This window comes from Chlorocebus sabaeus, chromosome 23 (genome assembly GCF_047675955.1).
Source record: "Chlorocebus sabaeus isolate Y175 chromosome 23, mChlSab1.0.hap1, whole genome shotgun sequence".
NCBI classification, from domain to species: Eukaryota; Metazoa; Chordata; class Mammalia; order Primates; family Cercopithecidae; genus Chlorocebus; species Chlorocebus sabaeus.
The window spans coordinates 43,814,813-43,827,165 of record NC_132926.1 but is presented as its reverse complement, the minus strand read 5'-3'; the positions used below and the strand labels follow the sequence as shown (position 1 = coordinate 43,827,165).

The 12,353-nt window shown below is 44.0% G+C and overlaps 1 protein-coding gene across 3 annotated transcripts in view; it reads right to left on the bottom strand.

Moving 5' to 3' along the window:
* Window positions 1–12,353, bottom strand: part of CDC25C (cell division cycle 25C) — a 48,502-nt gene that overhangs the window by 30,333 nt on the left and 5,816 nt on the right. For all 3 annotated transcript variants that reach the window (XM_008014574.3, XM_008014576.3, XM_008014575.3), the window contains exons 5-8: window positions 11,747–11,780; window positions 11,548–11,637; window positions 9,837–9,935; window positions 3,492–3,644 (exon numbers count right to left, since the gene is read on the bottom strand). In XM_008014574.3, the coding sequence (XP_008012765.1) occupies window positions 3,492–3,644; window positions 9,837–9,935; window positions 11,548–11,637; window positions 11,747–11,780 (376 nt within the window). The remainder of the gene's footprint in view (window positions 1–3,491; window positions 3,645–9,836; window positions 9,936–11,547; window positions 11,638–11,746; window positions 11,781–12,353) is intronic.

Sequence of the window (12,353 nt, the reverse complement as noted above, 5' to 3'; positions counted from 1 at the left end):
TGCTTTTAATATTTTATTCACAACAAGCCTATTAAGGAGGTAGTTTTTTTATCATGCTCTCCATTTTATAAATTAAAAACTGAGGTCAGGTGGTTGTCTTGTGAACAGTCATAACACCAAGTAAATAAAAGAATGAGGCTGGATATGGTGGCTCACACTTGTAATTCCAGCACTTTGACAGGTCAATGTGTTGGCAGCTGCGACTACAGAGGGCTTGCTGCTATCATCACACTGGCTGCAGCAGAGGCGTGGATAGGGCTGCATGATCCGCGGAGCTAGCAGGAACCCTTCCCCTTCTGAGTTGGGGCAGGAGCTCCCCTGGTGCTGCTGGAGCTACACAAACTGCAGCTGTTAACCTGGGCCTCCTGTTCCACAGAGCAGGCAGAAACCTTGCCCTGCTGGGTGGGGTTGCAGCCGCCCAAGTTGTGGTTGCAGATCCGAGCCTCCCTGTGCTCTTGTGGGGGCTGGAAGCAGGCAGGATCCCTGCCCTCCTGGGCGCAGCTGCAGCCACCCTCCCAGGTGCAGGACCTAATAGTCTCTGCAACCTGCCCCCCACCCCTACCCCGCTTCTCTCTGCTCCTGGCACCCACTCCAGTCTCAGAGTGGCGTTGGGGCAAACCCAGGTGCTGTTACAGTCCGGGGGTGAATGTGTGTATGCACCCTCAGGGCAACACCCTGCCACCTTCGCCCCCTCCAGAATTTGGGCACACAGAAGCGAAAGAGGGGAAGCCAAGTGGGGACTGAGGGTGGTCAGTGCTGGCCTTTAGGTGCACCTTGGTGTGAGCAGCCTGGTGCTATGGACTGCTGAGAGAGACAGACAGGCTCCTGGGTGAAAGGGAGGTTCCCATAAATCCCCACCTTCAGGACAGGGAGGGCTTAAAGGCTGGGGGCCGGGCTGCCAGTCCCACCCACCAGATGGTGATTTGTGCTGCCTTTTCCTGCAGTCCAAGAACCAATCAGGAAGCACTTTCTCCCCTCTGAGGTCCATAAAAGCCCCAGGCTCAGCCACAACAGGGTAGAGGATGGAGAAAAGATCAGACAGCCAGAAAGGAGAGAGAAGCTATGCTCTCTGCTGAGAGCTGGGAAGTCAACAGGTAGGACCTGCCTGAAGAGAGGAGCCACCCACTCCAGGGCCTCCTCTCTGCTGAGAGCTGAATACCAGATAAGACAAACTGCCTACAGAGAAGAGCTAGCCCCTGTGAGTCTCCTCTGAGCTGTTCTAATACTCAATAGAGCTTCTCTTCGTCTTGCTCACCCTCCACTTGTCTGCGTACCTCGATGCAGGACAAGAACTCGGGCAAAGGCACCACTGGCCACAGAGGTTTCTAGCCAGAAAAGCAACACCCTAAAGATCCCACAACAAAGGCAAGAGGATTGCTGGAGTCCAGGAGTTCCAAACCAGCTTGGGCAACACACCAAGACCCCATCTCTACAAACAATTTTAAAAATTAGCTGGGCATGGTGGTATGCACCTATAGTCCTAGCTACTCAGGAGGCTGAGGTGGGAGGATTGCTTGAGCCCAGGAATTCAACACTGTACTCCAGTCTGGGTGACAGAGCAGAGCAAGACTCTATCTAATTAATTAAATAATTAAAAAAATAAAAGCATGATGACTAGAATGCAACTGTTCTAACTCCACTATACCATATTGGCCTTGTGAAATGAATAAATTTTAAAGACAAACTCATAGCTCTACCTGTTTCAAAGCAACAAAGTTGATTTAGAAATGCTAAATACAGGCCTGGCATGGTGGCTCACGCCTGTAATCCCAGCACTTTGGGAGGCCAAGGTGTGTGAATCATTTGAGCCTAGGAGTTTGAGACTAGCCTGGGCAATACTGTGAAACCACGTCTCTACAAAAAATACAAAAAATTAGCCAGGTATGGTGGCATGTGCCTATAGTCCCAGCTACTCAGAGGCTGAGGTGGGAGGACTGCCTGAGCCTGGGGAGACTGAGGCTGCAGTGAGCTTTAATTGTGCCACTGTACCCCAGCCTGGGCTACAGAGCAAGACCCTATCTCAAAAAAAAAAAAAAGCTAAATGCCTCAGAAACTATCTTTGGCATATCAGCATATAGGCTATAACCCACACGCTTCAGGTATATCTATCGGTGATATGGGAAAGATAAAAGGAAACAAAAGACTGTATTATAAAATACCTAAAAAGTCATGTTAGGTATATTCTATACATTACTACTATCCTGGAGACATTACTTATACTAGGTTACTTTGATGGTGATCCACTCAAACTATTGACTGGAGCCTGTTCACCAGCAGTAAGAAGATTCCTGTAGTAACCTGATAACCTATCAGTCAGGTAGCCCTCAGTCTAAAGATAGGTTAGGCCAGGCACGGTGGCTCATGCCTGTAATCCCAGCTCTTTGGGAAGCCAAGGCGGGCAGATCACTTGCGGTCAGGAGTTTGAGACCTGTCTGGCCAACATGTCAAAACCCCGTCTCTACTAAAATTACAAAACATTAGCCAGGCATGGTGGCGTGCTTTGGGAGGCTGAGGCAAGAGAACTGCTTAAACCTGGGAGACAGAGGTTGCAGTGAGCCAAGATAACACCACTGCACTCCAGCCTAGGTGATACAGCAAAACTCCATTTAAAAAAAATAAATAAATAAAGATAGGTTATCACATCTTGTTGATCTCTGTAGCTCCAGCATTTAGTAGAGTGACTCATACGTATTAGGCATAAAATATTGTTTATTCAAGAATGAATTGTTGGCTGGGCATGGTGGCTCATGCTTATAATCCCAGCACTTTGGAAGGCTGAGGCAGGTGGATCACCTGAGACCAGGAGTTCAAGACCAGCCTGGCCAACATGGTGAAACCCTGTCTCTACTAAAAATACTAAAAATTACCCGGGTGTGGCGCTGCGCTACTCTAGTGGCTGAGGCAGGAGAATCGCTTGAACCTGGGAAGAGGAGGTTGCTGTGAGCTAAGATGGCACCACTGCACTCCAGCCTAGGCAACAGAGCGAGAATCTGTCTCAAAAAAAAAAAAAAAAAAAAAAAAGAGTGAATTGTTAATTAAACTAAATTTGGCCTGAGGATGCCTCTGTACTTGAGTCTTTATATACCAAGTTGCAACCTAACTTAGTACTTCAACTGAAAGCCTAATTTAGAAGTATACTTTTGTATCAAAAAGCTGAGTCTCAGGAAAGCAGAGCAGCTGAGCTTCAGTCAACCACAAGCAATCAACTGTTTAAACCATGTTCAAATGAGGCAAACTCAAGGCTGTAACCAACTGGGTTGTCTCTGTACCTCACTTCTGTTTTCTGTACTTCATTTCCATTTTCTGTCCATAATACTGCCTGACCACATGGCAAACTGGAGTTTTACTGAATATGTTCTGGCTATGAGGGTTGCTGGATTCACTAGTTATTTTTTTGCTCAAATAAACTCTCCTAAGTTTAATTTGTCTCAAGTTTTTAACAGAATGAAGGAATATGAAGAATGCAAAGATACTATCACAGAATACTTTACCTTTGCTTCTTGATCTTCCAGGGAAAACTCCATTAATTCATTTGAAATCTCTTCTGCCTGGTCTTCTCCTAGGTTTGGATTTGTATCCAACTTTGGAGCAGTAATAGGACTGCCCAGATATTTCATTTCACTGTCCACCAAGTTTCCGTTGTCCTATCAAGTATATTGACACATTAAAAACTATTCAAAATATATCAAAGTCCTAAATGTAAGAGCTAAAACTATAAAACTCTTAGAAGAAAACATAAGGGAAAAAATTCATGACATTGGATTTGGATAATGCCACTGAAAGCACAAGTAATGAAAGAAAAAAATAGATAAATTAGTCTTCATCAAAATGAAAAAACTTTTGTGCATCAAGGAACGCCATTAAGGGAATGAAAAGGCAACCCACAAAATGGGAGAAAATATTTGCAAGTCTTATATTTGATGAGGGATTAATATCAGAATATATAAGGAACTCCTACAACTCAATAACAAACACAATAACAATCAAAAGGGACATGAATAGACATTTCTCCAAAGAAGATATACAAATGGCCCATAAGCACATCAAAAGATGCTCAACATAAGTAATCATTATGGAAATGCATATCAAAATTGCAATGAGATACTACTTTATACTCATTAGGATGGCCATTATAAGAAATAACAAGTGTTTGTGCATTGCTGGTGGGAATGTAAAAGGGTGCAGAGGCACTCTATGGATACTAGCATGCTAGTTCCTCAAAAAATTAAACGTAGAATCATCATATAATCAAGCAATTCTACTTATGAATATATACCCAAAAGAATTAAAAACAGGGGCCAGGCGCGGCAGCTCACACTTGTAATCCCAGTACTTTGGGAGGCCGAGGCGGGCGAATTACGAGGTCAGGAGTTCGAGAGCAGCCTGGCCAACATGTTGAAACCCCATCTCTACTAAAAATACAAAAATTAGCCGGGTATGGTAGCACGTGCTTGTAATCCCAGCTACTTGGGAGGCTGAGGCAGGAGAATTGCTTGAACTGGGGAGATGGAAGTTGCAGTGAGCTTAGATTGCGCCACTGCACTCCAGCCTGGGCGACAGGGCAAAGACTCTGTCTTGGAAAAAAATAAATAAAATAAAATAAAAGCAAGGACTCAAGCAGATATTTGTATACCTATGTTCATAGCAGCATTATTCACAATGGCCAAAAGGTTGGAAACAACTCAAAATGTCCATCAACAGATGAATGGATAAGCAAAATATGATATACATACAAAAGAAATGAAATTCTAATACATGCTATGACATAGATGAACTTTGAAGACACTATGCTAAATGGAAATATAGGCTGGACGCAGTGGCTCACACCTATAACTCCAGCACTATGGGAGGCTGAAGCAGATGGATCTCCTGAACCCAGGAATTTGAGACCAGCCTGGGCAACATGGCAAAACTCTGTCTCTACAAAATATACAAAACAATTAGATCGAGGTGGGCAGATCACATGAAGCCAGGAGTTTAAGACCAGCCTGGCCAACATGGTGAAACTCCGTCTCTACCAAAAATACAAAAAAATTCACCAGGCATGGTAGCACATGCCTGTAATCCCTGCTACTAGGGAGGGTGAAGCACGAGAATCGCTTGAACCTGGGAGACAAAGGTTGCAGTAAGCCAAGATTGCACCACTGCACTCCAGCCTGGGTGACAGAGTGAAACTCTATCTCAAAAAAAAAAAAAAAAAAAAAAAAAAAATTAGCCAGGCGTAGTGGCACACATTTGCAGTCCCAGCTACTTGGTAGACTGAGGTGGGAGAATCATCAGAGCCCGGGAGTTTGAGGCTACAGTGAGCTATGATTGTGCCACTGCACTCCAGCAGAGGTGACAGAGTGAGACCTCACACACAAAAGGACAAAATATTATATGATTCTACTCATATGAGGTATCTAGAATAGTCAAATTCACTGAGACAGAAAATAGAGGTTATCAATGGCTGGGCAGAAACAGGGATGGAGAGTTATTTAAGGGTATACAGCTTCTGTTTTGAATAATGAAAAAATTCTGGAAATGAGTTCTGGTGATAGTCTCACATTATTAATATACTTACTGTCACTAGACTGCACAGTCAAAAATAGTTAAAATTGTAAATATTATGCACATTTTACTGCAATTAAAAAAAATCACACACAAGACTATCCAATAATTGAACATACTCCAGGTCTTCCCTCCATCCTAGAAACCAAAAACCTAAATAAAACACGATCAACTTAGTGCCCGGGCATGGATCACGAGGTCAGGAGATCAAGACCATCCTGGCCAATATGGTGAAACCCCATCTCTACTAAAATATGAAAAATTAGCCTTGTGTGGTGGTGCACGCCTGTAGTCCCAGCTACTTGGGAGGCTGAGGCAGCAGAATTGCTTGAACCCAGAAGGCGGAGGTTGCAGTGAGCTGAGATCGCACCACTGCACTCCAGCCTGGTGACAGAGCAAGACTGTGTCTCAAAAAAAAAAAAAAAAAGATCAGCTTTGTCTTCGTAGGAAAGAATATGTTAAAATAGCTTTGCCTCAGGGTTGAGATTAGAAATAAGAATCCAAATCTCTAGAGTCCATGGTCTACGAAAGGCAAGTGAATGCCTGGGTAAGTTAAGACCCCAGTATTATAAGTGCACAAAAGACACTAGAGAAAATACGCATGGATAATAATCCCATGAAATCACTACTAATTATTATTATTGTTTTATTTTATTTTTTGAGATGGAGTCTCGCTCTTGTCCCCCAGGCTGGAGTGCAGTGGCGCGATCTCAGCTGACTGCAAGCTCTGCCTCCCGGGTTCACACCATTCTCCTGCTTCAGCCTGCCGAGTAGCTGGGACTACAGGCACTGGCCACCACGCCCAGCTAATTTTTTTGTATTTTTAGTAGAGACGGGGTTTCACCGTGTTAGCCAGGATGGTCTCGATCTCCTGACCTCGTGATCCACCCACCTCAGCCTCCCAAAGTGCTGGGATTACAGGCGTGAGCCACTGCACCTGGCCCCAGCTAATTTTCGTATTTTTTTTTTCAGTAGAGATGGGGTTTCACCATGTTGCCCAGGCTGGTCTGGAACTCCTGACCTCAAGTGATCAGCCTGCCTCAGCCTCCCAAAGTGCTGGGATTACAGGTGTGGGCCACTGTACCTGGCCACTACTAATTATTTTTATTTTATTTATTTATTTATTTATTTTACTTTTTTTTTTTCGAGACAGTCTCTTTGTCACATGTCCAATCACTGCACTGAAGTGCAGTGGTGTGATCTCAGCTCATTGTAATCTCCACCTCCCAGGTTCAAGCCATTCTTATTTCTCAGCCAGGCGCCACCATGCCTGGCTAATTTTTGTATTTTTAGTAGAGACAGGGTTTCGTCATGTTGGCCAGGCTGGTCTCAAACTCCTGGCCTCAGGTGATCTACCCATCTCAGCCTCCCAAAGTGGTGGGATTACAGGCATGAACCACCATGCGTGGACTGCTAATTATTTTTAATATAAAATGATTTTACCATGTATGTATCTATGTGTGTATTATTTATTTGAGACTGAGTCTCCATCTCAGCTGACTGCAGCCTCAGACTCCTGTGCTCAAGCAATCCTCCCAATTATAACTCACTGAAGCCTCAGACTCTTGGGCTGAGGCTATCCTCCTGCCTTCGCCTCCAGAGTACCTGAGACTACAGGCATGCACCACCAAGTCCTAGCCTTTTTTGGGGGAGAACGGGGGTGGGGTAGAGATGTGGTCTTGCTGTGTTCCCCAGTTAGAGAACTCAAACTCCTGGACTCAAGCAATCCTCTCGCCTCGGCCTCCCAGAGTGCTGGGATTACAGGGATGAGCCACAACATCTGGCCTAATTAGCATTTTCCCCAACCCTAGACTGCTCAGCAGAAAGTAATTTTTTTAAAAATTCCATGAGAAGGCCAGGCGTGGTGGCTCATGCCTATAATCCCAGCACTTTGGGAGGCCGAGGTGGGTAGATCACAAGGTCAGGAGTTCGAACCAGCCTGGCCAATATGGTGAAACCCCGTCTTTACTAAAAATACAAAAATTAGATGGGCCTGGTGGCACGCACCTGTAGTCCCAGCTGCTCAGGAGGCTGAGGCAGGATAATCACTTGAACCTGGGAGGTGGAGGTTGCAGTGAGCTGAGATTGTCCCATTGCACTCCAGCCTGGACGACAGAGCAAGACTCCATCTCAAAAAAAAAAAAAAAAAAAAATTCCATGAGAAGGCTGGGCGGGGTGGCTCACACCTGTAATCCTAGCACTTTGGGAGGCTGAGGCAAGTAGATTGCCTGAGCTCAGAAGTTCAAGACCAGCCTGGGCAAGATGGTGAAACCCCATCTCTACTAAAATATAAAAAATTAGCTGGGCATGGCAGCGTGTGCCTGTAGTTCCAGCTATTCGGGAGGCTGAGGCAGAAGAATTGCTTGAACCAGGGAGGCAGAGGTTGCAGTGAGCTGAGACCACGCCACTGCACTCCAGTCTGGGCGACAGAGTGAGACTCTGTCTCAAAATAAATAAATAAATTAATTAATTCTATGAGATATGGATTGCTAATGAAAATGTAAATTCTTATAACTTTTTAAGAAAAAAATTGGAGAAAGTATCAAAACCTTAAGGCTTGAGCCCAGGAGTTTGAGATTTGCCTAGGCAACACAGTGAGACCCCTATTTCTAGGGAGAGGAGAAAACAAAAAAGAAAGAAAAAAAAAAAACTTTAAAAATATTGATACTGTCGGGGGCGGTTGGTCACACCTGTAATCCCAGCACTTTGGGAGGCAGAGGCAGGCGGATTACAAGGTCAGGAGATTGAGACCATCCTGGTCAACATGGTGAAACCCTGTCTCTACTAAAAATACAAAAATTAGCTGGATGTGGTGGCATGTACCTATAATCCCAGCTACTCAGGAGGCTCAGGCAAGAGAGTCACTTGAACCTGGGAGGCAGATATTGCAGTAAGCTGAGATCACACCACTGCACTCCAGCCTTGTAACAGAGCAAGAATCAATCTTAAAAAATAAAATAAAATAAAATAAAAACTTTATGTCACACTGACAAGATGAGCAGATTAAAAATTTATACCTAAGACAGATGCAGTGGCTCACTCACACCTGCAATCCCCGCACTTTGGGAGGCTAAGGCAAGCAGACTGCTTGACATCAGGAGTTCGAAGACCAGCTTGGCCAACGTGGTGAAACCTCATCTCTACTAAAAATACAAAAATTAGCTGGGTATGGTGGCACACACCTGCAGTCCCAGCTACTCGGGACCCTGAGGCAGGAGAATTGTCTGAACTTGGGAGGCGGAGGTTGTAGTGAGCCGACATTTTACCACTGCACTCCAGCCTGGGCAACAGACAGAGACTTCATCTCAAAAAAAAAAAAAAAATTGTGTGTGTGTGTGTGTGTGTGTGTGTGTGTGTGTGTGTGTATATATATATGTATACACACATACTTTCAATCCAGCACTGAAGAGAAAAATCCGAAATGCAGTCAAATATATTTACGCTTGAGAACTTTGAGAACTTACATTATAGCATTATTTGTAAAAGGAAAATTAGGATACCACTAAGTATCTAACAATATGGAAGTCCTTTTATAAATTAGGGTCCATTTATTAGAGAAAAGCATCCAGAGCCAGGCACAGATCCGTGTGCCTGTAGTCCTAGCTACCCAGTAGGCCAAAGTGGTAAGATTGCTTGAGCCCAAGAGTTCGAGTCTAGCCTAGGCAACATAGCAAGACCTTGTGTTTAAAAAAATAAAAATAAAAAAGCAATCTTTAAAGAATAAAGTGGAAGAAAAAAAGAAGCTTGGCCAGGCACGGTGGCTCACACCTGTAATCCCAGCACTTTGGGAGGCTGAGGTGGGTGGATCACCTGAGGTCAGGAGTTCGGAACCAGCCTGGCTAACATGGCGAAACCCCATCTCTACTAAAAATACAAAAATTAGCCGGGCACGGTAGTGGGCACCTATGATCCCAGCTACTTGGGAGGCTGAGGCAGGAGAATCACTTGAACCTGGGAGGCAGAAGGTTGCAGTGAGCCAAGATCGCGCCATTACACTCCAGCTTGGGCAACAGAGCAAGACTCCATCTCACAAAAAAAAAAAAAAAAAAAAAAAAAAAAAGCCCAAGTCATATTTTTTCCTCCTTAAACTTAAACAAGAAGATCATAGGACATATTGTTCCTCTCTTTTCCTGCTCAAACTTTATTTCTCCAACCCCCTTTTTCTCACCTAAATTTGGCTTGATGATGCCGGTTTAGAAAAATTCAAAGGTTCATAAATCCAGAGCTGCCATCCTATAGCCTATAACACTTCAACTGATCCTTAATAATGATGTTCAATGACTTACCAGCAGAGAAAGAGGAGACACATAAGGTTCCCCTCGTCTCTTTTGAAACCTCAGGTTCCTGGGTGCCTGACACTCCAAGGGCTTCAAAGTGCTGTTTTCCTGAATAAGAAAAACTGTATTAGTTGGGGAAGAGAAGTGTCAGCTGGCCCTGATAAAAACATTTCATCTGATGAAGCCATGAATAACCCTTAAAAAACACATTTCATGTAATCAAAGTTGACCCTATATCCTGACGCTATATAACCTTGCATTTGAAGATGCAAATTATGATGTGGATTTGATATAAGGCATGCAGATTTGCTTTGGAAGATACTAATTTTTGGTCACAAGTAAAAGGAATGGGGTAGGGATAGGGAGCCTGCCTGGGGAGGGGATAGTGAGATTTTAAAAAGTGATTATTGGCCGGGCATGATGGCTCACACCTGTAATCTCAGTACTTTGGGAGGCTGAGGTGGGTAGATCATCACAGGTCAGGAGTTCAAGGCCAGCCTGGCCAATTTGGTGACACACTGTCACTACTAAAAATACAAAAATTAGCCGGGTGTGGTGGCACATGCCTATAATCCCAGCTATTCAGGAGGCTGAGGCAGGAAAATCGCTTGAACCCAGGAGGCAGAGGTTGCAGTGAGCCGAGATTGCACCATTGCACTCCACCCTGGGGTACAACAGCAATTCTCTCTCACCAAAAAAAAAAAAGTGATTATAGGCCAGGCAGTGGCTCACACCTGTAATCTCAGCATTTTGAGAGGCCGAGGCGGGCGGATCACTTGAGGTCAGGAGACCCGCTTGGCCAATAAGGCAAAACCCCGTCTCTACTAAAAATACAAAAATTAGCCGGGCCGTGGTGGCATGTGCCTACAGTCCCAGCTATTTGGCAGGTTGAGGCACAAGAATTGCTTGAACCTAGGAGGCAGAGGTTGTAATGAGCCGAGATCGTGCCACTGCACTCCAGCCTGGGCGATAGAGAGAGACTCAGTTTCAAAAATAAATGAATAAAAAGTGATTATAAATGGAGATTAGAAGGACAGTATTAAATCAAGAAAAAACTGATTAGAACAGCCAAAAACATGAGTCTATCTTAAGTCAATGTAAGAAAAGAACAGCAGCTATCTTTTACGGGTAATGATCTGGGGAAATGGATGGGAGGCAGGGAAGAAAAAAAGATGTCTAGAAAAGAGGATTAGTTGAAGGGATTAGATACAGAATTATCTTAGTGATTAGGTGGTTCTGAAGAGGCTAGTTTTAACTTGGAACGAAGGATGACCTAAGGTTTAGATAAAAAGTACCATGGCTTCCTCGGAATAAGGGCTTAAAAGCCAGACTAAGGGGGAAATAAGAAATTAATAAATCTACACTTGCATGTAAAGTGGTGGAAAAAAAAATCTGTGAACAAGTTATGCAAGTTAACCCTACAAACAAAACTCCTAAATCCCTTACACTACAGTAAGGATAATTTTTATCCTCAAAATGATCAACTGAACATGAGAAATAACGATGACCTACTGTGGAGAACTTGGAGCTGGGTGTCTGTCCTAGGGCCAAACTTTAATAAGAAAAAACAAAAACAAACAATTTTTCTCCCCTACAGTAATACAGTTTTGCTTGTCTAGCATACGAGGTATAAACAGTTCTACGTCTCACTATGATAACAAGTTTCTTCACTCAAAAAAATAAAACTGCCAATATATCTAGGTTTCCATTAAACACTCACATTTTCTTTATTTGCAGATAAGCTACGCATTGCATCTCTCTTTCTATGGCCACGGTCCAAACCATTCGGAGTGCTACAGAGAAGCTGTGCCTAAAAAAGAGTTTGCTGAGAACGTCCCGCATCAAGTCACAGGTGCAATGGAAACCTCTGCCTCCCACCTGAAAAGCAAACCCAAACCCAAAAAAGAGAGGCTACTCACTGGGCTACATTTCATTAGGTGCTGGTGATGATTCCTGCAGATTAAAACAAACTGCCTGTCAGGTTAGCCCCAAATACTGTTTGATTATTCTTCAGTGGATTTGGTGCATCCCAACATTTTTTAAATTTCATTCTAGGAGCCCTATTCCCAGTTGATATGTCTCTTCCAACAACAATACATAGGGTATTCTCTGTGGCAAATATGAAGACTCAAGTGATATCTTGGGGATAAGACCCTCATTTTGCCTGTATAACCATATAAATAAACATGTACCAAAGATGAACGAGTTTTATACAATTTACTAATTTTCCAGCACAGTGTATTGGGGCTAATTTTTTTTTTTTTTTTTTTTTTTTGAGACAGTCTGGTTCTGTCACCCAGGCTGGAGTGCAGTGGCAGGATCTCGGCTCACTGCAAGCGCCGCCTCCCAGGTTCAGGCCATTCTCCTGCCTCAGCCTCCTGAGTAGCTGGGACTACAGGCGCCCGCCACCACGCCCAGCTAATTTGTTGTATTTTTAATAGAGACGGCGTTTCACCATGTTAGCCAGGATGGTCTCAATCTCCTGACCTTGTGATCCGCCCGCCTCAGCCTCCCAAAGTGCTGGGA